We start from the raw sequence: 23,842 nt of genomic DNA on the forward strand, positions 1-23,842 counted from the left end.
CTGGAGGTAAACACACACACCTGATCCACACACTGGAGGTAAACACACACACCTGATCCACACACTGGAGGTAAACACACACCTGATCCACACACTGGAGGTAAACACACACCTGATCCACACACTGGAGGTAAACACACACACCTGATCCACACTCTGGAGGTAAACACACACACCTGATCCACACACTGGAGGTAAACACACACCTGATCCACACACTGGAGGTAAACACACACCTGATCCACACACTGGAGGTAAACACACACACCTGATCCACACACTGGAGGTAAACACACACACCTGATCCACACACTGGAGGTAAACACACACACCTGATCCACACTCTGGAGGTAAACACACACCTGATCCACACACTGGAGGTAAACACACACACCTGATCCACACTCTGGAGGTAAACACACACACCTGATCCACACTCTGGAGGTAAACACACACCTGATCCACACACTGGAGGTAAACACACACCTGATCCACACACTGGAGGTAAACACACACCTGATCCACACGCTGACACACTGGAGGTAAACACACACACCTGATCCACACACTGGAGGTAAACACACACACCTGATCCACACACTGGAGGTAAACACACACCTGATCCACACACTGGAGGTAAACACACACCTGATCCACACACTGGAGGTAAACACACACACCTGATCCACACACTGGAGGTAAACACACACCTGATCCACACACTGGAGGTAAACACACACCTGATCCACACACTGGAGGTAAACACACACCTGATCCACACACTGGAGGTAAACACACACCTGATCCACACACTGGAGGTAAACACACACCTGATCCACACACTGGAGGTAAACACACACACCTGATCCACACACTGGAGGTAAACACACACACCTGATCCACACACTGGAGGTAAACACACACACCTGATCCACACACTGGAGGTAAACACACACCTGATCCACACACTGGAGGTAAACACACACACCTGATCCACACACTGGAGGTAAACACACACACCTGATCCACACACTGGAGGTAAACACACACACCTGATCCACACACTGGAGGTAAACACACACCTGATCCACACACTGGAGGTAAACACACACACCTGATCCACACACTGGAGGTAAACACACACACCTGATCCACACACTGGAGGTAAACACACACACCTGATCCACACACTGGAGGTAAACACACACCTGATCCACACACTGGAGGTAAACACACACCTGATCCACACACTGGAGGTAAACACACACACCTGATCCACACACTGGAGGTAAACACACACACCTGATCCACACACTGGAGGTAAACACACACACCTGATCCACACACTGGAGGTAAACACACACACCTGATCCACACGCTGGAGGTAAACACACACACCTGATCCACACACTGGAGGTAAACACACACCTGATCCACACACTGGAGGTAAACACACACACCTGATCCACACACTGGAGGTAAACACACACCTGATCCACACACTGGAGGTAAACACACACACCTGATCCACACACTGGAGGTAAACACACACACCTGATCCACACTCTGGAGGTAAACACACACCTGATCCACACACTGGAGGTAAACACACACCTGATCCACACACTGGAGGTAAACACACACCTGATCCACACGCTGACACACTGGAGGTAAACACACACACCTGATCCACACTCTGGAGGTAAACACACACACCTGATCCACACACTGGAGGTAAACACACACACCTGATCCACACACTGGAGGTAAACACACACACCTGATCCACACACTGGAGGTAAACACACACCTGATCCACACACTGGAGGTAAACACACACACCTGATCCACACACTGGAGGTAAACACACACACCTGATCCACACTCTGGAGGTAAACACACACCTGATCCACACACTGGAGGTAAACACACACCTGATCCACACACTGGAGGTAAACACACACCTGATCCACACGCTGACACACTGGAGGTAAACACACACACCTGATCCACACTCTGGAGGTAAACACACACCTGATCCACACACTGGAGGTAAACACACACCTGATCCACACACTGGAGGTAAACACACACACCTGATCCACACACTGGAGGTAAACACACACCTGATCCACACACTGGAGGTAAACACACACCTGATCCACACACTGGAGGTAAACACACACACCTGATCCACACACTGGAGGTAAACACACACACCTGATCCACACACTGGAGGTAAACACACACCTGATCCACACACTGGAGGTAAACACACACACCTGATCCACACACTGGAGGTAAACACACACCTGATCCACACACTGGAGGTAAACACACACACCTGATCCACACACTGGAGGTAAACACACACCTGATCCACACACTGGAGGTAAACACACACACCTGATCCACACTCTGGAGGTAAACACACACACCTGATCCACACACTGGAGGTAAACACACACCTGATCCACACTCTGGAGGTAAACACACACCTGATCCACACACTGGAGGTAAACACACACACCTGATCCACACACTGGAGGTAAACACACACACCTGATCCACACACTGGAGGTAAACACACACCTGATCCACACACTGGAGGTAAACACACACCTGATCCACACACTGGAGGTAAACACACACCTGATCCACACACTGGAGGTAAACACACACCTGATCCACACACTGGAGGTAAACACACACCTGATCCACACACTGGAGGTAAACACACACACCTGATCCACACACTGGAGGTAAACACACACCTGATCCACACACTGGAGGTAAACACACACCTGATCCACACACTGGAGGTAAACACACACACCTGATCCACACACTGGAGGTAAACACACACCTGATCCACACACTGGAGGTAAACACACACCTGATCCACACACTGGAGGTAAACACACACCTGATCCACACACTGGAGGTAAACACACACCTGATCCACACACTGGAGGTAAACACACACACCTGATCCACACACTGGAGGTAAACACACACACCTGATCCACACGCTGGAGGTAAACACACACACCTGATCCACACACTGGAGGTAAACACACACCTGATCCACACACTGGAGGTAAACACACACACCTGATCCACACACTGGAGGTAAACACACACCTGATCCACACACTGGAGGTAAACACACACCTGATCCACACACTGGAGGTAAACACACACCTGATCCACACACTGGAGGTAAACACACACACCTGATCCACACACTGGAGGTAAACACACACCTGATTTTTAAGATGCAGGTTGTTTTTTGTACTTTAAGGTTTAACCAGGTTAAAGACACTGTCTCCATGACGACCGACTGTTTGTTGCAGGAATGTAAACAGCGACAGTTTGGACCTGGAACAGGAAGTTGATCCTCTGAATGTCGACCACTTCTCCTGCACCCCGCTGGTAAACGCACACTCCTCGCTGTGTCAACATGGTTTCCATGGTTACCACCAGGCGGTCACCACCGGTCACTGTGTGTGTTGCAGATGTGGGCGTGTGCACTGGGCCACCAGAGGGCAGCAGAGCTGCTGTACAGCTGGAACAGTCTGGCTCTGGGGATCCCGGACTCGCTGGGCCGCCTGCCGCTCGCCGTCGCCCGCTCCCGAGGACACACCCGCCTCGCCATGGCGCTGGAGGAGCTGCACATGCAGCGAGCACACGCAGCGTCCAGGGATGCGCACACACCGGCCACGCCGCAGCCACCCCCCTCTCCTCTGTCCACCAGCCCGGACACAGGTGACACACACCGGCTGACTGTCATGTGACCGGATTCCAGCTCTCCGATTGGCTCTAACAGTCTCTCCTCTCGGACAGGTCTCAGCTCCTCCAGCAGTCTCCCCTCCCCCAGCGACCCCTCTTCCCCCTCTCCAAGCTCCGCCTACTCCAGTGGACCCGCCCCCATGGACACTTCCCCCTCCTCTCCTTCATCTCTTTCCTCCTCTTCCTCGCTGTCTGTGTCCCCACCCTCTCCCTCCTCCTCCCTCCCTCTTTCATCCCTTCCTTCAATGTGGGGGGAGGAGCCAAACGCCACCTTCAGCACAGGTAACAGTTACAGGTAACGCAGTTACTTCCTGATCAGTGATCAGTGGGCGGAGTCGGATGATCTTCTCTAATCTGTGTCGTAGGTTTGATCCCCGGTGGCTCCAGAGACTCCCCGCTGTACCTCATGGACTATGAGAACACCTCACCTGCTCCCACACCTGCACACACAGCGGGGGGGCGGCGGTCGCACGCCGCGGTAACGCTGGAGGAGCACCTGCTGAGCTACAGCGAGAACGCTGAGAACGAGGTCGAGGAGTACCTGGAAGAGGAGGTGCTACAGGTACGCTCAGTTTACGTTTTGACCTCTTCGCGGTGCAGAGGAAGTTGTTCCAGGTTTTATTTCTTCTTCTTCTGCTCTCTGAGAGTTCAGTTCCCAAATAGCCACAGTTATTTACCCTGGTTTTTGGTTTCCAGCTAAAGCTCCATGAGGCACCTGCAGTTTACCTCAGTGTTCAGGTCTGTTGCTGGTTTAGTTCCCAGTTCCCACTCCCTTTGTTTCCTTCTGAGGTTAAGTTGATGGCGCTCCACCGTAGCCTGCGGTGCACCTCCAAAAAAATCTAACTTTGCGTCGCGTTTGCCGCGGACCCTAAAGGCTGTGATTGGTCCGCTCAGAACGTAATTTCCGGTAGTTGCTTTTTCTGGTCTTAATTGGCCCGTTGACGTTCCAAAGTATCAAAGTGCATTTGTTCATCCGGGTCCTCAGTGGGAGAACCAGTGTAGATTCACCCGTTCAGCCTCGGCCGGTCCTACAGACCCCCCCCCCCCCCCTCGCCTGCTTCAACGTTAAGCATTTGTTCTTCAGTATCGATGAGCTCCAGCTGCAAATACAGCTGCTCACCTCGGTTGCCGTTGGTTACTGTTGTTAACTGTGACCGGAGGAAAAGGATTCGGCTGTAACCTGAAACCACACAAACAGCCACGCCCCCTACTGGCATGGCGGTGAACTGCAGCGACGCAGAGCCTCGAATGCTCGATGACGGAAGCATAAACGCGGCTTCAGTTTCAGAGTCTGAGTGAACAAATATTATGTAACAATGTCTCCCTGTTGCTATGGTTACTCCCCCCACATCTCAGGTTGACATGGCAACACTGGCAGAGCAAATCATCGAGGCGACCCCAGAGAGAATCAAACAGGAGGACTTCCCCAGGGGGCCGGAGTCGCCGCTCAGAGAGAGGCGGGACAACCCTGCCATGCAGGACACCTGGCTGGCGACCTACCTGGAAACAGTTGACAGGAACCCACACTCCCCCCCCAGGTAAGCCCGCCCTAAAGAGGCGGTGTTTCCATAGAAACCAGCGCTACCTGCTGCGGCCACGCGTGAAACCACAGATGTGGTGACGTCTCTGTGCGCTCTTGCAGGCGGATGTGCCCCCCCTCACCTCTCAGTGCTCTGGCCCTCCAGAGGCTCCGCCCCCCGTCATCCGCGGCATGGGCGGAGTTCCTGAATGCCTCGGCCAATGGGAAGATGGAGAGAGACTTTGCCCTGCTGACGCTGACAGACGGCGAGCAGAGGGAGCTGTACGAGGCCGCCAGGATCATCCAGAACGCCTTCAGGAGATACAAGGTGACCATGTGACCTCCCTCCCGCCATCTGTCCAGTCAGAAGAAGCACGCCGCCACCTGGTGGCCAAACAGAGGGGTTCACAGTGATTGTGTGTGTGCAGGGTCGGAGGTTGAAGGAGCAGCAGGACATGGCAGCAGCCGTCATTCAGAGGTGCTACAGGAAGTACAAACAGGTGTGTGTGCGAGTGTGTGTGTGTTGGACTGACAGCTGCTCTAACTCTGAACTAACCTGCTGTGTCTTTCTCTCTCTGGTTAGCTAACATGGATAGCTCTGAAGGTAATGCAGCTAACAGTAGATGCAGCACGCCGCCCTGTGTGTGTGTGTGTGTGTGTGTCGCAGTTAGACAAATGGTGCAGGCAGCAGTGAGCCTTGTGACTGTTGTTGATTGGTGGATTTGTTGGTGACATCACAGTAAACACTTTAACAGATGTGTTCAGGTAACTGAATCTGACAGAGCGGAACGTCGATGGACTGAAACCGAACAGAGTGGCGGTTTCCTGTGTGCAGAGTCTAACGGTGTGACTCCTCCCCCCTCAGTACGCGCTCTATAAGAAGATGACCCAGGCGGCCATCTTGATCCAGTCCAAGTTCCGCTCGTACTACGAGCAGAAGCGTTTCCAGCAGAGCCGGCGGGCGGCCGTCCTCATCCAGCAGTACTACCGCAGCTACAAGGAGTACGAGAGGCTGAAACAGGCCCCGCGGGGCGCCGCCAGCCACAACCCCAAGATCAAGTAAGACCTCGCCAACATCAGCCCACGTGTCTGTAGATGTGAGGCCAAGGAGGCCCAAACTCTGCTTTATCAGGGTCTGAAGGAGCCGGGCTGGGTCGGCACAGGCAGGGGCGCCTCCAGGGAGTTTTCATGGGGGGGCACCAAAACTAAAAGCCGTCTTTTCAGGATCTCATCGTTCTGTTGAAGTATACAGGCTACCAGAAATACTCCAGGAAACGCCCACTGATATGCTTCTTCATTGGGTTACATTTAAAGATACTAATAGAGTCGATACTCGGCTGAAACGGGTCCAGTACGGATAAAGCACTCAGAGTACGAGTCGGACTGAATGGAAATCCTCACACTGCCCCCCTCCCCCACACTCGCTCTGTCTCTCTTTTCCGTTAACGTTCAGGGCTTCCTCAGCTTCAGGGTGGTTTTTACTTGGGTTTGTCGTTCATCCGGACGTGCTCGGTGGATCTGTAAATAGTTTGTTTGCTATCGTCATCAAAGCCATTGATCTGAAGCTCAATGCTGATGCTGTCCTGTAAGTTTTCTAATCAGCAATCTGATCAGCCCATATCAATTAAATGCTTAAAAAAGGCAACCCGACCCACTTCCTGGTTAAACCACACCCACTTCCGGATTAGGCACCGCCCACTCCGGATACGGATGATGCTGTACTCGAATGCTTAAAATAATACACTGATTAAAGCCCCGCCTGATTCAAAACAACCCGACCCACTTCCGGGTTAAACCACACCCACTTCGTGGTTAGGCCCCGCCCACTCCGGATACGGATGATGCTGTACTCGAATGCTTAAAATAACACACTGATTAAAGCCCCGCCTGATTCAAAACAACCCGACCCACTTCCGGGTTAAACCACACCCACTTCGTGGTTAGGCCCCGCCCACTCCGGATACGGATGATGCTGTACTCGAATGCTTAAAATAACACACTGATTAAAGCCCCGCCTGATTCAAAACAACCTGACCCACTTCCGGGTTAAACCACACCCACTTCCGGGTTAGGCCCCGCCCACTCCGGATACGGATGCTGTACTCGAATGCTTAAAATAACACACTGATTAAAGCCCCGCCTGTTTCAAGACAACCCGGCCCACTTCCGGGTTAAACCACACCCACTTCGTGGTTAGGCCCCGCCCACTCCGGATACGGATGATGCTGCACTCGAATGCTTAAAATAACACACTGATTAAAGCCCCGCCTGTTTCAAGACAACCCGGCCCACTTCCGGGTTAAACCACACCCACTTCGTGGTTAGGCCCCGCCCACTCCGGATACGGATGATGCTGTACTCGAATGCTTAAAATAACACACTGATTAAAGCCCCGCCTGATTCAAAACAACCCGACCCACTTCCGGGTTAAACCACACCCACTTCGTGGTTAGGCCCCGCCCACTCCGGATACGGATGATGCTGTACTCGAATGCTTAAAATAACACACTGATTAAAGCCCCGCCTGATTCAAAACAACCTGACCCACTTCCGGGTTAAACCACACCCACTTCCGGGTTAGGCCCCGCCCACTCCGGATACGGATGCTGTACTCGAATGCTTAAAATAACACACTGATTAAAGCCCCGCCTGTTTCAAGACAACCCGGCCCACTTCCGGGTTAAACCACACCCACTTCGTGGTTAGGCCCCGCCCACTCCGGATACGGATGATGCTGCACTCGAATGCTTAAAATAACACACTGATTAAAGCCCCGCCTGTTTCAAGACAACCCGGCCCACTTCCGGGTTAAACCACACCCACTTCCGGGTTAGGCCCCGCCCACCCCGGATACCCATGATGCTGTACTCGCTCCTCCCCAGTTACTAATAACGGTTATGAGTTCCACAACCTTCTTGTTTTATCGTGTTCTGCATTTGGCCCAAATACGTGACCCCTGGTGGCGCCCGGAGCACAAGGAGATAAGGTGGTGAAGCTGATACATCAGCTCCCAGAATGCATCAGGCCCCAAAGAAAGCTGCTTATTGATCCTTATTGACCCAGCGGTCACCATCTGGTTGTGTCTCCATCAGGGGGTCGTTCCTGACCAAGAAGCAGGACCAGGCGGCGAGGAAGATCATGAGGTTCCTGCGGCGCTGCAGACACAGGTAACACTGGGACTGAGCGAGGGCGCCGTCCATCGCGCCGCTGTGGTGACACGTGTGTTGTTCCTCGCTGCAGGATCAAAGAGCTGAAGCAGACGAGGGAGCTGGAGAGGAGAGGACTGACCACCTAAACTCTTCATCCCTCCTTTCATCTGAGGACGAAGGCAGGAGGCGACGGAGAGAAGGAACCGAAGCGAGGAGCGTGTCTGCGGGCGGAGCGATGGACAGAGGCCCCACCCCACGCCAACGCTTCCTCCTGCTTCCTCTCTGTTGATCTATCACTCAATCAGTCCATCAGTTGATCGGTTCTTGGTCTGTCTTCTCTCCTGGCTGAATGTAGCTGCCTCTCAGCTCCAAGAGCTCCGTTCAAAAGCTTCTGGTCCCTCAGCTTCTCCCCGAGCAGAGCCTGTCAGGGGCTGAGCTTCTCCCCGAGCGGAGCCTGTCAGGGTCTCAGCTTCTCCCTGAGCAGAGCCTGTCAGGGGCTGAGCTTCTCCCCGAGCGGAGCCTGTCAGGGTCTCAGCTTCTCCCTGAGCAGAGCCTGTCAGGGTCTCAGCTTCTCCCTGAGCAGAGCCTGTCAGGGGCTGAGCTTCTCCCTGAGCAGAGCCTGTCAGGGGCTGAGCTTCTCCCTGAGCAGAGCCTGTCAGGGGCTGAGCTTCTCCCTGAGCAGAGCCTGTCAGGGGCTGAGCTTCTCCCCGAGCAGAGCCTGTCAGGGTCTCAGCTTCTCCCCGAGCAGAGCCTGTCAGGGTCTCAGCTTCTCCCCGAGCAGAGCCTGTCAGGGTCTCAGCTTCTCCCCGAGCAGAGCCTGTCAGGGGCTGAGCTTCTCCCAGAGCAGAGCCTGTCAGGGGCTGAGCTTCTCCCCGAGCGGAGCCTGTAAGGGGCTGAGCTTCTCCCCGAGCGGAGCCTGTCAGGGGCTGAGCTTCTCCCCGAGCGGAGCCTGTCAGGGGCTGAGCTTCTCCCCGAGCGGAGCCTGTCAGGGGCTGAGCTTCTCCCCGAGCGGAGCCTGTCAGGGGCTGAGCTTCTCCCCGAGCGGAGCCTGTCAGGGGCTGAGCTTCTCCCCGAGCGGAGCCTGTCAGGGGCTGAGCTTCTCCCCGAGCGGAGCCTGTCAGGGGCTGAGCTTCTCCCCGAGCGGAGCCTGTCAGGGGCTGAGCTTCTCCCCGAGCGGAGCCTGTCAGGGGCTGAGCTTCTCCCCGAGCGGAGCCTGTAAGGGGCTGAGCTTCTCCCAGAGCAGAGCCTGTAAGGGTCTCAGCTTCTCCCCGAGCAGAGCCTGTCAGGGGCTGAGCTTCTCCCCGAGCAGAGCCTGTCAGGGGCTGAGCTTCTCCCCGAGCAGAGCCTGTCAGGGGCTGAGCTTCTCCCAGAGCAGAGCCTGTCAGGGGCTGAGCTTCTCCCCGAGCAGAGCCTGTCAGGGGCTGAGCTTCTCCCCGAGCGGAGCCTGTCAGGGTCTCAGCTTCTCCCCGAGCAGAGCCTGTCAGGGGCTGAGCTTCTCCCCGAGCAGAGCCTGTCAGGGGCTGAGCTTCTCCCCGAGCAGAGCCTGTCAGGGTGATCTTCCAACTACCATCTGGATTAACATCGCTCAGTATCTGATGAGCGCGGTGCGCCTCCTGCAGGCCAACAGCAGCGACGTGCGAGCCGAGTGTCGGCAGCTGACCCGCCTGAATGTTTCGACACTTTTGAACGGAGCTCTGTTCTTCGAAGTGAACGTGACTTCAACAAAGCTACTTCTAAATATATTTAAACACACATAGAATCGTATATATTCTAAAGTTTAGAGATGTTTTTATTTATTACAGCATGAACTCTTACTGGGAGTGTGTGTGCTGCACAGACTGTGAAGTCGAGTCTTAACCCCCCCCACCACACACACGTGCACGCACTTGTTGCCGGGCGACGCAGCCTCCACAGCTGCTCCGGGTCCGCAGCGTCCCGGCAGCTCCAGCTTTCCTTTGGAACCGGCCGTTTGACGCATTTTTCCCTCAGTTCCACCTGAAGGCTTCGGTTCTTCAGCTGTTGCAGTGAAGCTTTGCACGAGTTTGTATTTCACTGTTCTGCATTTGAATTCTACAAGTTGTCCAAATAAATCAGCTGTTTACTGTTTGTTGGGTTTCGGTTTCTGCACCACAGATAGACACGAAGGGGGGGGGACTTTGACCCCTGACCTCTGAGCATCGGTTTGACTGGTGACTTCTGTTCATTCAAGGACTGCCTTTCCTGTGCATCTTAGTGATCTAATGAATTTACCCAATCTACTGATCTGATTGGTTCCTTCAGAGCTCCAGATGTTGTAGGATCAGGATTTTTCAGCCAGTTTAGGTCCCACTCTCACAAAATATTAATATAATATAATATAAGTTATGAACCACAGCTTTACTGTCCTCAAAATGTTGTTTCTGCATTTATCAGACGCTTTTATCCAAAGCGACTTACAAACGAAGAAAAAACAAGCTAACACCAAAGCTAACAATGAGCTTCATGGACAGGAGTCAACATTGTTCCTCATGTTTTGGTCTTTATTGGAAAAGTGGCATCAGATCATCATCGTCACCAGTAACGGACACTGGTCCTAACACACAGACCCCCCCCCCCCACACACACACACACACACCCAAAGTTTCTAACTGACAAAAAGACAAAATGGAGGAAAGAAACAGACGAGTGTTGAATAAAAAAGTTCAAATAAAAAAATCCAGCTTTCTTAGAAGAAGTCGAGGTCGTCTGGAGCGTCGAGGTCTCTGTACTCGATGATGGAGCGAGGGTCTCCCCGCATGCCCCTGCACACAGGTTCAGAGGTCACACAGGTTCAGAGGTCACACAGTGTCAGAGGTCACACAGGTTCAGAGGTCACATGCAGTGTCAGAGGTCACACAGGTTCAGAGGTCACATGCAGTGTCAGAGGTCACACAGGTTCAGAGGTCACACAGGTTCAGAGGTCACACACAGTGTCAGAGGTCACATAAAGTGTCACAGGTTCAGAGGTCACACGCAGGTTCAGAGGTCACACACAGTGTCAGAGGTCACATAAAGTGTCACAGGTTCAGAGGTCACACGCAGGTTCAGAGGTCACACACAGTGTCAGAGGTTCAGAGGTCACACACAGTGTCAGAGGTGTCACAGGTTCAGAGGTCACATGCAGTGTCAGAGGTCACACAGGTTCAGAGGTCACACAGGTTCAGAGGTCACACACAGTGTCAGAGGTCACATAAAGTGTCACAGGTTCAGAGGTCACACGCAGGTTCAGAGGTCACACACAGTGTCAGAGGTCACATAAAGTGTCACAGGTTCAGAGGTCACACGCAGGTTCAGAGGTCACACACAGTGTCAGAGGTTCAGAGGTCACACACAGTGTCAGAGGTGTCACAGGTTCAGAGGTCACATGCAGTGTCAGAGGTCACACAGGTTCAGAGGTCACACACAGTGTCACATGCAGTGTCAGAGGTCACACAGGTTCAGAGGTCACACACAGTGTCAGAGGTCACATAAAGTGTCACAGGTTCAGAGGTCACACGCAGGTTCAGAGGTCACACACAGTGTCAGAGGTTCAGAGGTCACACACAGTGTCAGAGGTGTCACAGGTTCAGAGGTCACATGCAGTGTCAGAGGTCACACAGGTTCAGAGGTCACACACAGTGTCACATGCAGTGTCAGAGGTCACACAGGTTCAGAGGTCACACACAGTGTCAGAGGTCACATAAAGTGTCACAGGTTCAGAGGTCACACGCAGGTTCAGAGGTCACACACAGTGTCAGAGGTCACATGCAATGTCACACAGGTTCAGAGGTCACACAGGTTCAGAGGTCACACACAGTGTCACATGCAGTGTCAGAGGTCACAGGTTCAGAGGTCACACACAGTGTCACATGCAGTGTCAGAGGTCACAGGTTCAGAGGTCACACACAGTGTCACATGCAGTGTCAGAGGTCACACAGGTTCAGAGGTCACAGAGGTTCAGAGGTCACACACAGTGTCAGAGGTCACATGCAGTGTCACACACAGTCAGCACTTTTTTTTGCTCCATCTCAGTGTTTTTTCTACCTGCTGTTTCGCTGCTTCCCAGAAAACCCGCCTCCTCCTAAATGACCTCTGAAGTTGTCATAGTTACCGCGCCCTGTCCCAAACTGGCTGGGGGGCAAGTGAGGTCCGACACCTGAAGGACAAGCACATGATCAGAAAAATACTGAGTGAACCGAGCTGGAAGTATGTGAGCAGCAGCCAGAATCAGAGCTGTCTGAATCCTCCCAATACTAAGGAAAGGAGCTCCGACGCTTCCTTAAGGATCTCCTTTAGGAAGCAGCGGAGATAATCTCTGACATTTGAAATAATCTTCCTGTAACAACATGATCAGATCCGTCAGATGAAGTATCTGCAGAACATTTATTGAACATCTGGAGTTTCACAGCCGAGTGATTTAAATGGACGGATCAACATGTTATTCATGACACCATCTTTCAGTCCATACCTGGAAAACCGGGCATGGGAGGTCTGACTCCTGGCGGATATCCCAGAAGGCTTTGCTGCTGTGGTGCCTGACCGGGAAACGCTGGCATACCCAGAGGAGCAGCTGGAAGAAGGAAGGAGAGGATGTTCTCAGCTTCCTCAGAAGCACAAAAAGGTGAGTTTTCTGTAGCCGACAACGTTAGAGAGACTCTACCTGGTGCTGGCGGTGGGAGGGGCTTGTTCTCAGGTAAAGCAGGTCTTTTGGCATCCAGCAGGAAGTTGTTGAAAAACTCCACTTCCTGTCTGACGGCACCAACCTTGTCGCCGTGTTTGTTCAGGATGTGTTTACGCACAAATTCTGGAGCCTGAACGACAACAACAGCGGCGTCAACCATGTTACCACGGAAACGGCCGGGTCAGACACACAGGTGGTTGAACTCACCTTGAACTTCTTCCCGCTCAGAGGACAGAGCCACTTGTCTTTACTGAGCTCCTGAGTGTTGGCCGACAGGAACTTCTCCACCTGGACATACGAGGACGGAGGCGTTACACGCAGTGCCAAAAACACGCTACCAAACACACGCAGTCCCAAACACACGCAGTGCCAAAAACACGCTACCAAACACACGCAGTCCCAAACACACGCAGTCCCAAACACACGCAGTGCCAAAAACACGCTACCAAACACACGCAGTCCCAAACACACGCAGTCCCAAACACACGCAGTGCCAAAAACACGCTACCAAACACACGCAGTCCCAAACACACGCAGTGCCAAAAACACGCTACCAAACACACGCTACCAAACACACGCTACCAAACACACGCAGCGCCAAACACACGCAGCGCCAAAAACACGCTACCAAACACACGCAGTCCCAAACACACGCAGTCCCAAACACACGCTACCAAACACACGCAGTGCCAAACACACGCTACCAAACACACGCAGTCCCAAACACACGCTACCAAACACACGCAGTCCCAAACACACGCAGTCCCAAACACACGCAGTGCCAAAAACACGCTACCAAACACACGCAGTCCCAAACACACGCTACCAAACACACGCAGTGCCAAACACACGCTACCAAACACACGCAGTCCCAAACACACGCTACCAAACACACGCAGTGCCAAACACACGCTACCAAACACACGCAGTCCCAAACACACGCTACCAAACACACGCAGTCCCAAACACACGCAGTCCCAAACACACGCAGCGCCAAAAACACGCTACCAAACACACGCAGTGCCAAACACACGCTACCAAACACACGCAGTCCCAAACACACGCTACCAAACACACGCAGTCCCAAACACACGCAGTCCCAAACACACGCAGTGCCAAAAACACGCTACCAAACACACGCAGTCCCAAACACACGCAGTCCCAAACACACGCAGTGCCAAAAACACGCTACCAAACACACGCTACCAAACACACGCAGTGCCAAACACACGCTACCAAACACACGCTACCAAACACACGCTACCAAACACACGCAGCGCCAAAAACACGCTACCAAACACACGCAGTCCCAAACACACGCAGTCCCAAACACACGCAGTCCCAAACACACGCTACCAAACACACGCAGTCCCAAACACACGCTACCAAAAACACGCTACCAAACACACGCAGTCCCAAAAACACGCTACCAAACACACGCAGTCCCAAACACACGCAGTCCCAAACACACGCTACCAAACACACGCAGTCCCAAACACACGCAGTGCCAAACACACGCAGTCCCAAACACACGCAGTCCCAAACACACGCAGTCCCAAACACACGCAGTCCCAAACACACGCAGTCCCAAACACACGCAGTCCCAAACACACGCAGTCCCAAACACACGCTACCAAACACACGCAGTCCCAAACACACGCAGTCCCAAACACACGCTACCAAACACACGCAGTCCCAAACACACGCAGTCCCAAACACACGCTACCAAACACACGCAGTCCCAAACACACGCTACCAAACACACGCAGTCCCAAACACACGCAGTCCCAAACACACACAGCGCCAAACACACGCTACCAAACACACGCAGTCCCAAACACACGCAGTCCCAAACACACACAGCGCCAAACACACGCTACCAAACACACGCTACCAAACACACGCAGTCCCAAACACACGCAGTCCCAAACACACGCAGTGCCAAAAACACGCTACCAAACACACGCTACCAAACACACGCAGTGCCAAACACACGCTACCAAACACACGCTACCAAACACACGCAGCGCCAAACACACGCAGCGCCAAAAACACGCTACCAAACACACGCTACCAAACACACGCAGTCCCAAACACACGCAGTCCCAAACACACGCTACCAAACACACGCAGTCCCAAACACACGCAGTGCCAAACACACGCAGTCCCAAACACACGCAGTCCCAAACACACGCAGTCCCAAACACACGCTACCAAACACACGCAGTGCCAAACACACGCAGCGCCAAAAACACGCTACCAAACACACGCAGTCCCAAACACACGCAGTCCCAAACACACGCAGTCCCAAACACACGCAGTCCCAAACACGCGCAGTCCCAAACACACGCAGTCCCAAACACACGCAGTCCCAAACACACGCAGTGCCAAACACACGCAGTCCCAAACACACGCTACCAAACACACGCAGTCCCAAACACACGCAGTCCCAAACACACGCAGTCCCAAACACACGCAGCGCCAAACACACGCTACCAAACACACGCAGTCCCAAACACACGCAGTCCCAAACACACACAGCGCCAAACACACGCTACCAAACACACGCTACCAAACACACGCAGTCCCAAACACACGCAGTCCCAAACACACGCAGTCCCAAACACACGCAGTCCCAAACACACGCTACCAAACACACGCAGTCCCAAACACACACAGCGCCAAACACACGCAGTACCAAACACACGCAGTCCCAAACACACGCAGTCCCAAACACACGCTACCAAACACACGCAGTCCCAAACACACGCAGTCCCAAACACACGCAGTCCCAAACACACGCAGTCCCAAACACACGCAGTCCCAAACACACGCAGTCCCAAACACACGCAGTCCCAAACACACGCAGTCCCAAACACACGCTACCAAACACACGCAGTCCCAAACACACGCTACCAAACACACGCAGTGCCAAACACACGCAGTCCCAAACACACGCAGTCCCAAACACACGCAGTCCCAAACACACGCAGTGCCAAACACACGCAGTGCCAAACATACGCAGTGCCAAACACACGCAGTCCCAAACACACGCTACCAAACACACGCAGTCCCAAACACACGCAGTCCCAAACACACGCAGTCCCAAACACACGCAGTCCCAAACACACGCAGTCCCAAACACACGCAGTCCCAAACACACGCTACCAAACACGCGCAGTCCCAAACACACGCAGTCCCAAACACACGCAGTCCCAAACACACGCAGTCCCAAACACACGCAGTCCCAAACACACGCTACCAAACACACGCAGTGCCAAACACACGCAGTCCCAAACACACGCAGTCCCAAACACACGCAGCGCCAAACACACGCAGTCCCAAACACACGCAGTGCCAAACACACGCAGTGCCAAACACACGCAGTGCCAAACACACGCTACCAAACACACGCTACCAAACACACGCTACCAAACACACGCAGTCCCAAACACACGCAGTCCCAAACACACGCAGTCCCAAACACACGCAGTCCCAAACACACGCAGTCCCAAACACACGCAGTCCCAAACACACGCTACCAAACACACGCAGTCCCAAACACACGCAGTCCCAAACACACGCTACCAAACACACGCAGTCCCAAACACACGCAGTCCCAAACACACGCTACCAAACACACGCAGTCCCAAACACACGCAGTCCCAAACACACGCAGTCCCAAACACACGCAGTCCCAAACACACGCAGTGCCAAACATACGCAGTGCCAAACACACGCTACCAAACACACGCTACCAAACACACGCAGTCCCAAACACACGCAGTGCCAAACATACGCAGTGCCAAACACACGCTACCAAACACACGCTACCAAACACACGCAGTCCCAAACACACGCAGTCCCAAACACACGCAGTCCCAAACACACGCTACCAAACACACGCAGTCCCAAACACACGCTACCAAACGCACGCAGTCCCAAACACACGCAGTCCCAAACACACGCAGTCCCAAACACACGCAGTCCCAAACACACGCTACCAAACACACGCAGTCCCAAACACACGCAGTCCCAAACACACGCTACCAAACACACGCAGTCCCAAACACACGCAGTCCCAAACACACGCAGTCCCAAACACACGCAGTCCCAAACACACGCAGTCCCAAACACACGCAGTCCCAAACACACGCAGTCCCAAACACACGCAGTCCCAAACACACGCAGTCCCAAACACACGCAGTCCCAAACACACGCAGTGCCAAACACACGCAGTGCCAAACACACGCAGTCCCAAACACACGCTACCAAACACACGCAGTCCCAAACACACGCTACCAAACACACGCAGTCCCAAACACACGCTACCAAACACACGCAGTCCCAAACACACGCTACCAAACACACGCAGTCCCAAACACACGCTACCAAACACACGCAGTCCCAAACACGCGCTACCAAACACACGCAGTCCCAAACACACGCTACCAAACACACGCAGTCCCAAACACACGCTACCAAACACACGCAGTCCCAAACACGCGCAGTGCCAAACACACGCAGTCCCAAACACACGCAGTCCCAAACACACGCAGTGCCAAACACACGCAGTCCCAAACACACGCAGTCCCAAACACACGCAGTGCCAAACACACGCTGCCAAACACACGCAGTCCCAAACACACGCAGTGCCAAACACACGCTACCAAACACACGCAGTCCCAAACACGCGCAGTCCCAAACACGCGCAGTCCCAAACACACGCAGTCCCAAACACACGCAGTGCCAAACACACGCTGCCAAACACACGCAGTCCCAAACACACGCAGTGCCAAACACACGCAGTCCCAAACACACGCAGTCCCAAACACACGCAGTGCCAAACACACGCTGCCAAACACACGCAGTCCCAAACACACGCAGTGCCAAACACACGCAGTCCCAAACACACGCAGTCCCAAACACACGCAGTGCCAAAAACACGCTACCAAACACACGCAGTCCCAAACACACGCAGTCCCAAACACACGCAGTGCCAAAAACACGCTACCAAACACACGCAGTCCCAAACACACGCAGTCCCAAACACACGCAGTGCCAAAAACACGCTACCAAACACACGCAGTCCCAAACACACGCAGTCCCAAACACACGCAGTGCCAAAAACACGCTACCAAACACACGCAGTCCCAAACACACGCAGTGCCAAAAACACGCTACCAAACACACGCTACCAAACACACGCTACCAAACACACGCAGCGCCAAACACACGCAGCGCCAAAAACACGCTACCAAACACACGCAGTCCCAAACACACGCAGTCCCAAACACACGCTACCAAACACACGCAGTGCCAAACACACGCTACCAAACACACGCAGTCCCAAACACACGCTACCAAACACACGCAGTCCCAAACACACGCAGTCCCAAACACACGCAGTGCCAAAAACACGCTACCAAACACACGCAGTCCCAAACACACGCTACCAAACACACGCAGTGCCAAACACACGCTACCAAACACACGCAGTCCCAAACACACGCTACCAAACACACGCAGTGCCAAACACACGCTACCAAACACACGCAGTCCCAAACACACGCTACCAAACACACGCAGTCCCAAACACACGCAGTCCCAAACACACGCAGCGCCAAAAACACGCTACCAAACACACGCAGTGCCAAACACACGCTACCAAACACACGCAGTCCCAAACACACGCTACCAAACACACGCAGTCCCAAACACACGCAGTCCCAAACACACGCAGTGCCAAAAACACGCTACCAAACACACGCAGTCCCAAACACACGCAGTCCCAAACACACGCAGTGCCAAAAACACGCTACCAAACACACGCTACCAAACACACGCAGTGCCAAACACACGCTACCAAACACACGCTACCAAACACACGCTACCAAACACACGCAGCGCCAAAAACACGCTACCAAACACACGCAGTCCCAAACACACGCAGTCCCAAACACACGCAGTCCCAAACACACGCTACCAAACACACGCAGTCCCAAACACACGCTACCAAAAACACGCTACCAAACACACGCAGTCCCAAAAACACGCTACCAAACACACGCAGTCCCAAACACACGCAGTCCCAAACACACGCTACCAAACACACGCAGTCCCAAACACACGCAGTGCCAAACACACGCAGTCCCAAACACACGCAGTCCCAAACACACGCAGTCCCAAACACACGCAGTCCCAAACACACGCAGTCCCAAACACACGCAGTCCCAAACACACGCAGTCCCAAACACACGCTACCAAACACACGCAGTCCCAAACACACGCAGTCCCAAACACACGCTACCAAACACACGCAGTCCCAAACACACGCTACCAAACACACGCAGTCCCAAACACACGCAGTCCCAAACACACACAGCGCCAAACACACGCTACCAAACACACGCAGTCCCAAACACACGCAGTCCCAAACACACACAGCGCCAAACACACGCTACCAAACACACGCTACCAAACACACGCTACCAAACACACGCAGTCCCAAACACACGCAGTCCCAAACACACGCAGTGCCAAAAACACGCTACCAAACACACGCTACCAAACACACGCAGTGCCAAACACACGCTACCAAACACACGCTACCAAACACACGCAGCGCCAAACACACGCAGCGCCAAAAACACGCTACCAAACACACGCTACCAAACACACGCAGTCCCAAACACACGCTACCAAACACACGCAGTCCCAAACACACGCAGTCCCAAACACACGCTACCAAACACACGCAGTCCCAAACACACGCAGTCCCAAACACACGCAGTCCCAAACACACGCAGTCCCAAACACACGCTACCAAACACACGCAGTGCCAAACACACGCAGCGCCAAAAACACGCTACCAAACACACGCAGTCCCAAACACACGCAGTCCCAAACACACGCAGTCCCAAACACACGCAGTCCCAAACACGCGCAGTCCCAAACACACGCAGTCCCAAACACACGCAGTCCCAAACACACGCAGTGCCAAACACACGCAGTCCCAAACACACGCTACCAAACACACGCAGTCCCAAACACACGCAGTCCCAAACACACGCAGTCCCAAACACACGCAGTCCCAAACACACGCAGCGCCAAACACACGCTACCAAACACACGCAGTCCCAAACACACGCAGTCCCAAACACACACAGCGCCAAACACACGCTACCAAACACACGCTACCAAACACACGCAGTCCCAAACACACGCAGTCCCAAACACACGCAGTCCCAAACACACGCTACCAAACACACGCAGTCCCAAACACACGCTACCAAACACACGCAGTCCCAAACACACACAGCGCCAAACACACGCAGTACCAAACACACGCAGTCCCAAACACACGCAGTCCCAAACACACGCTACCAAACACACGCAGTCCCAAACACACGCAGTCCCAAACACACGCAGTCCCAAACACACGCAGTCCCAAACACACGCAGTCCCAAACACACGCAGTCCCAAACACACGCAGTCCCAAACACACGCAGTCCCAAACACACGCTACCAAACACACGCAGTCCCAAACACACGCTACCAAACACACGCAGTGCCAAACACACGCAGTCCCAAACACACGCAGTCCCAAACACACGCAGTCCCAAACACACGCAGTGCCAAACACACGCAGTGCCAAACATACGCAGTGCCAAACACACGCAGTCCCAAACACACGCTACCAAACACACGCAGTCCCAAACACACGCAGTCCCAAACACACGCAGTCCCAAACACACGCAGTCCCAAACACACGCAGTCCCAAACACACGCAGTCCCAAACACACGCTACCAAACACGCGCAGTCCCAAACACACGCAGTCCCAAACACACGCAGTCCCAAACACACGCAGTCCCAAACACACGCAGTCCCAAACACACGCTACCAAACACACGCAGTGCCAAACACACGCAGTCCCAAACACACGCAGTCCCAAACACACGCAGCGCCAAACACACGCAGTCCCAAACACACGCAGTGCCAAACACACGCAGTGCCAAACACACGCAGTGCCAAACACACGCTACCAAACACACGCTACCAAACACACGCTACCAAACACACGCAGTCCCAAACACACGCAGTCCCAAACACACGCAGTCCCAAACACACGCAGTCCCAAACACACGCAGTCCCAAACACACGCAGTCCCAAACACACGCTACCAAACACACGCAGTCCCAAACACACGCAGTCCCAAACACACGCTACCAAACACACGCAGTCCCAAACACACGCAGTCCCAAACACACGCTACCAAACACACGCAGTCCCAAACACACGCAGTCCCAAACACACGCAGTCCCAAACACACGCAGTCCCAAACACACGCAGTCCCAAACACACGCTACCAAACACACGCAGTCCCAAACACACGCAGTCCCAAACACACGCTACCAAACACACGCAGTCCCAAACACACGCTACCAAACACACGCAGTCCCAAACACACGCAGTCCCAAACACACGCAGTCCCAAACACACGCAGTCCCAAACACACGCAGTCCCAAACACACGCTACCAAACACACGCAGTCCCAAACACACGCAGTCCCAAACACACGCAGTCCCAAACACACGCAGTCCCAAACACACGCTACCAAACACACGCAGTCCCAAACACACGCAGTCCCAAACACACGCTACCAAACACACGCAGTCCCAAACACACGCAGTCCCAAACACACGCAGTCCCAAACACACGCAGTCCCAAACACACGCAGTCCCAAACACACGCAGTCCCAAACACACGCAGTCCCAAACACACGCAGTCCCAAACACACGCAGTCCCAAACACACGCAGTGCCAAACACACGCAGTGCCAAACACACGCAGTCCCAAACACACGCAGTGCCAAACACACGCAGTGCCAAACACACGCAGTCCCAAACACACGCTACCAAACACACGCAGTCCCAAACACACGCTACCAAACACACGCAGTCCCAAACACACGCTACCAAACACACGCAGTCCCAAACACGCGCAGTGCCAAACACACGCAGTCCCAAACACACGCAGTCCCAAACACACGCAGTGCCAAACACACGCAGTCCCAAACACACGCAGTGCCAAACACACGCTGCCAAACACACGCAGTCCCAAACACACGCAGTGCCAAACACACGCTACCAAACACACGCAGTCCCAAACACGCGCAGTCCCAAACACGCGCAGTCCCAAACACACGCAGTGCCAAACACACGCTGCCAAACACACGCAGTGCCAAACACACGCTACCAAACACACGCAGTCCCAAACACACGCAGTCCCAAACACGCGCAGTGCCAAACACACGCAGTCCCAAACACACGCAGTCCCAAACACACGCTACCAAACACACGCAGTCCCAAACACGCGCAGTGCCAAACACACGCTGCCAAACACACGCAGTGCCAAACACACGCTACCAAACACACGCAGTCCCAAACACGCGCAGTGCCAAACACACGCAGTCCCAAACACACGCAGTCCCAAACACGCGCAGTGCCAAACACACGCTACCAAACACACGCAGTGCCAAACACACGCAGTCCCAAACACACGCAGTCCCAAACACGCGCAGTCCCAAACACACGCAGTCCCAAACACACGCAGTCCCAAACACACGCAGTCCCAAACACACGCAGTCCCAAACACACGCAGTCCCAAACACACGCAGTCCCAAACACACGCAGTCCCAAACACACGCAGTCCCAAACACACGCAGTACCTCCTGTTCCGGGTCTTTCTTCCCGAGTCGAGTGGCTTCTTCTTCGCTCAGAGTCTCTGAAGGCGAGAGCAGAGGAGCCAGACGTTCCTCACACATCCTCTGGTGTTCACTCACTGTCCAATCAGAGCACAGCACAGCTTCATCATCAGTCACATGTTGGTTCTGCGTCACTCAGCAGCTGTTCCTGCAGAGTCCTGCAGGACATTCACATTTGGTGCCGACACTGATCCCAGAACAGATCTGAGTACACGCAGCCCAGGCCACAGTCAGCTGATCAACCAGCAGAACATCAGCAGGTCACTGGTGTTACCTGCAGCATACCAGTGGGAAGCTGAGCGTCTGATTTAGATCAAACAAAGTTTTAAGTAATAAGCTTCACTAATCTGGGAAAAAGACACCTTTTGAGGCCCTTTAAAGGCGGCTCCCAGGGACAGACGAGGAGCTGAGTTCACAGCTGCTTCGCTGACTGATGCTAACATCAGAAACAAGCGCGAGCGTTTCCTCCTCTGAGTCTGGGCGCTTCACGGCGGTTCGGCAGGTTCCCAGAGCGTGTCCGAGGCAGGACTGACGCCAGCACCTGAGGACGTTCACACCTGAGCACCTGAGGACGTTCACACCTGAGCACCTGAGGACGTTCACACCTGAGCACCTGAGGTTGTTCACACCTGTGGACCTGAGGACGTTCACACCTGAGCACCTGAGGACGTTCACACCTGTGCACCTGAGGACGTTCACACCTGAGCACCTGAGGACGTTCACACCTGAGCACCTGAGGACGTTCACACCTGTGCACCTGAGGACGTTCACACCTGAGCACCTGAGGACGTTCACACCTGAGCACCTGAGGACGTTCACACCTGAGCACCTGAGGACGTTCACACCTGAGCACCTGAGGACGTTCACACCTGAGCACCTGAGGACGTTCACACCTGTGCACCTGAGGACGTTCACACCTGAGCACGTTCACACCTGTG

At 53.9% G+C, this 23,842-nt stretch overlaps 2 protein-coding genes across 4 annotated transcripts in view; one reads left to right on the top strand and one right to left on the bottom strand.

The window, feature by feature from the left end:
- The window catches only part of camta2 (calmodulin binding transcription activator 2), a 70,276-nt gene extending 61,421 nt beyond the window's left edge, over positions 1 to 8,855 (top strand). Inside the window, exons 16-26 of one of the 2 annotated variants that reach the window (XM_072376121.1) lie at positions 3,357 to 3,435; positions 3,519 to 3,768; positions 3,847 to 4,074; positions 4,158 to 4,354; positions 5,149 to 5,330; positions 5,435 to 5,639; positions 5,740 to 5,811; positions 5,895 to 5,915; positions 6,177 to 6,370; positions 8,404 to 8,478; positions 8,552 to 8,855. In XM_072376121.1, the coding sequence (XP_072232222.1) occupies positions 3,357 to 3,435; positions 3,519 to 3,768; positions 3,847 to 4,074; positions 4,158 to 4,354; positions 5,149 to 5,330; positions 5,435 to 5,639; positions 5,740 to 5,811; positions 5,895 to 5,915; positions 6,177 to 6,370; positions 8,404 to 8,478; positions 8,552 to 8,606 (1,558 nt within the window). In that variant the 3' untranslated portion in view covers positions 8,607 to 8,855. The remainder of the gene's footprint in view (positions 1 to 3,356; positions 3,436 to 3,518; positions 3,769 to 3,846; positions 4,075 to 4,157; positions 4,355 to 5,148; positions 5,331 to 5,434; positions 5,640 to 5,739; positions 5,812 to 5,894; positions 5,916 to 6,176; positions 6,371 to 8,403; positions 8,479 to 8,551) is intronic. The other variant, XM_072376122.1, reaches the window with a different exon arrangement.
- A 2,103-nt stretch (positions 8,856 to 10,958) lies between these two features.
- The window catches only part of LOC140281626 (serrate RNA effector molecule homolog), a 29,078-nt gene continuing 16,194 nt past the window's right edge, over positions 10,959 to 23,842 (bottom strand). For both annotated transcript variants that reach the window (XM_072376126.1, XM_072376125.1), the window contains 6 exons: positions 22,869 to 22,981; positions 13,346 to 13,426; positions 13,118 to 13,268; positions 12,926 to 13,027; positions 12,502 to 12,613; positions 10,959 to 11,240 (listed from right to left, as the gene is read on the bottom strand). In XM_072376126.1, coding sequence (XP_072232227.1) covers positions 11,165 to 11,240; positions 12,502 to 12,613; positions 12,926 to 13,027; positions 13,118 to 13,268; positions 13,346 to 13,426; positions 22,869 to 22,981 — 635 coding nt within the window. In that variant the 3' untranslated portion in view covers positions 10,959 to 11,164. The remainder of the gene's footprint in view (positions 11,241 to 12,501; positions 12,614 to 12,925; positions 13,028 to 13,117; positions 13,269 to 13,345; positions 13,427 to 22,868; positions 22,982 to 23,842) is intronic.

Source organism: Leuresthes tenuis, unplaced genomic scaffold (genome assembly GCF_036924035.1).
Source record: "Leuresthes tenuis unplaced genomic scaffold, fLeuTen1.0.hap1 SCAF_22, whole genome shotgun sequence".
In the NCBI taxonomy this organism is placed as follows: domain Eukaryota; kingdom Metazoa; phylum Chordata; class Actinopteri; order Atheriniformes; family Atherinopsidae; genus Leuresthes; species Leuresthes tenuis.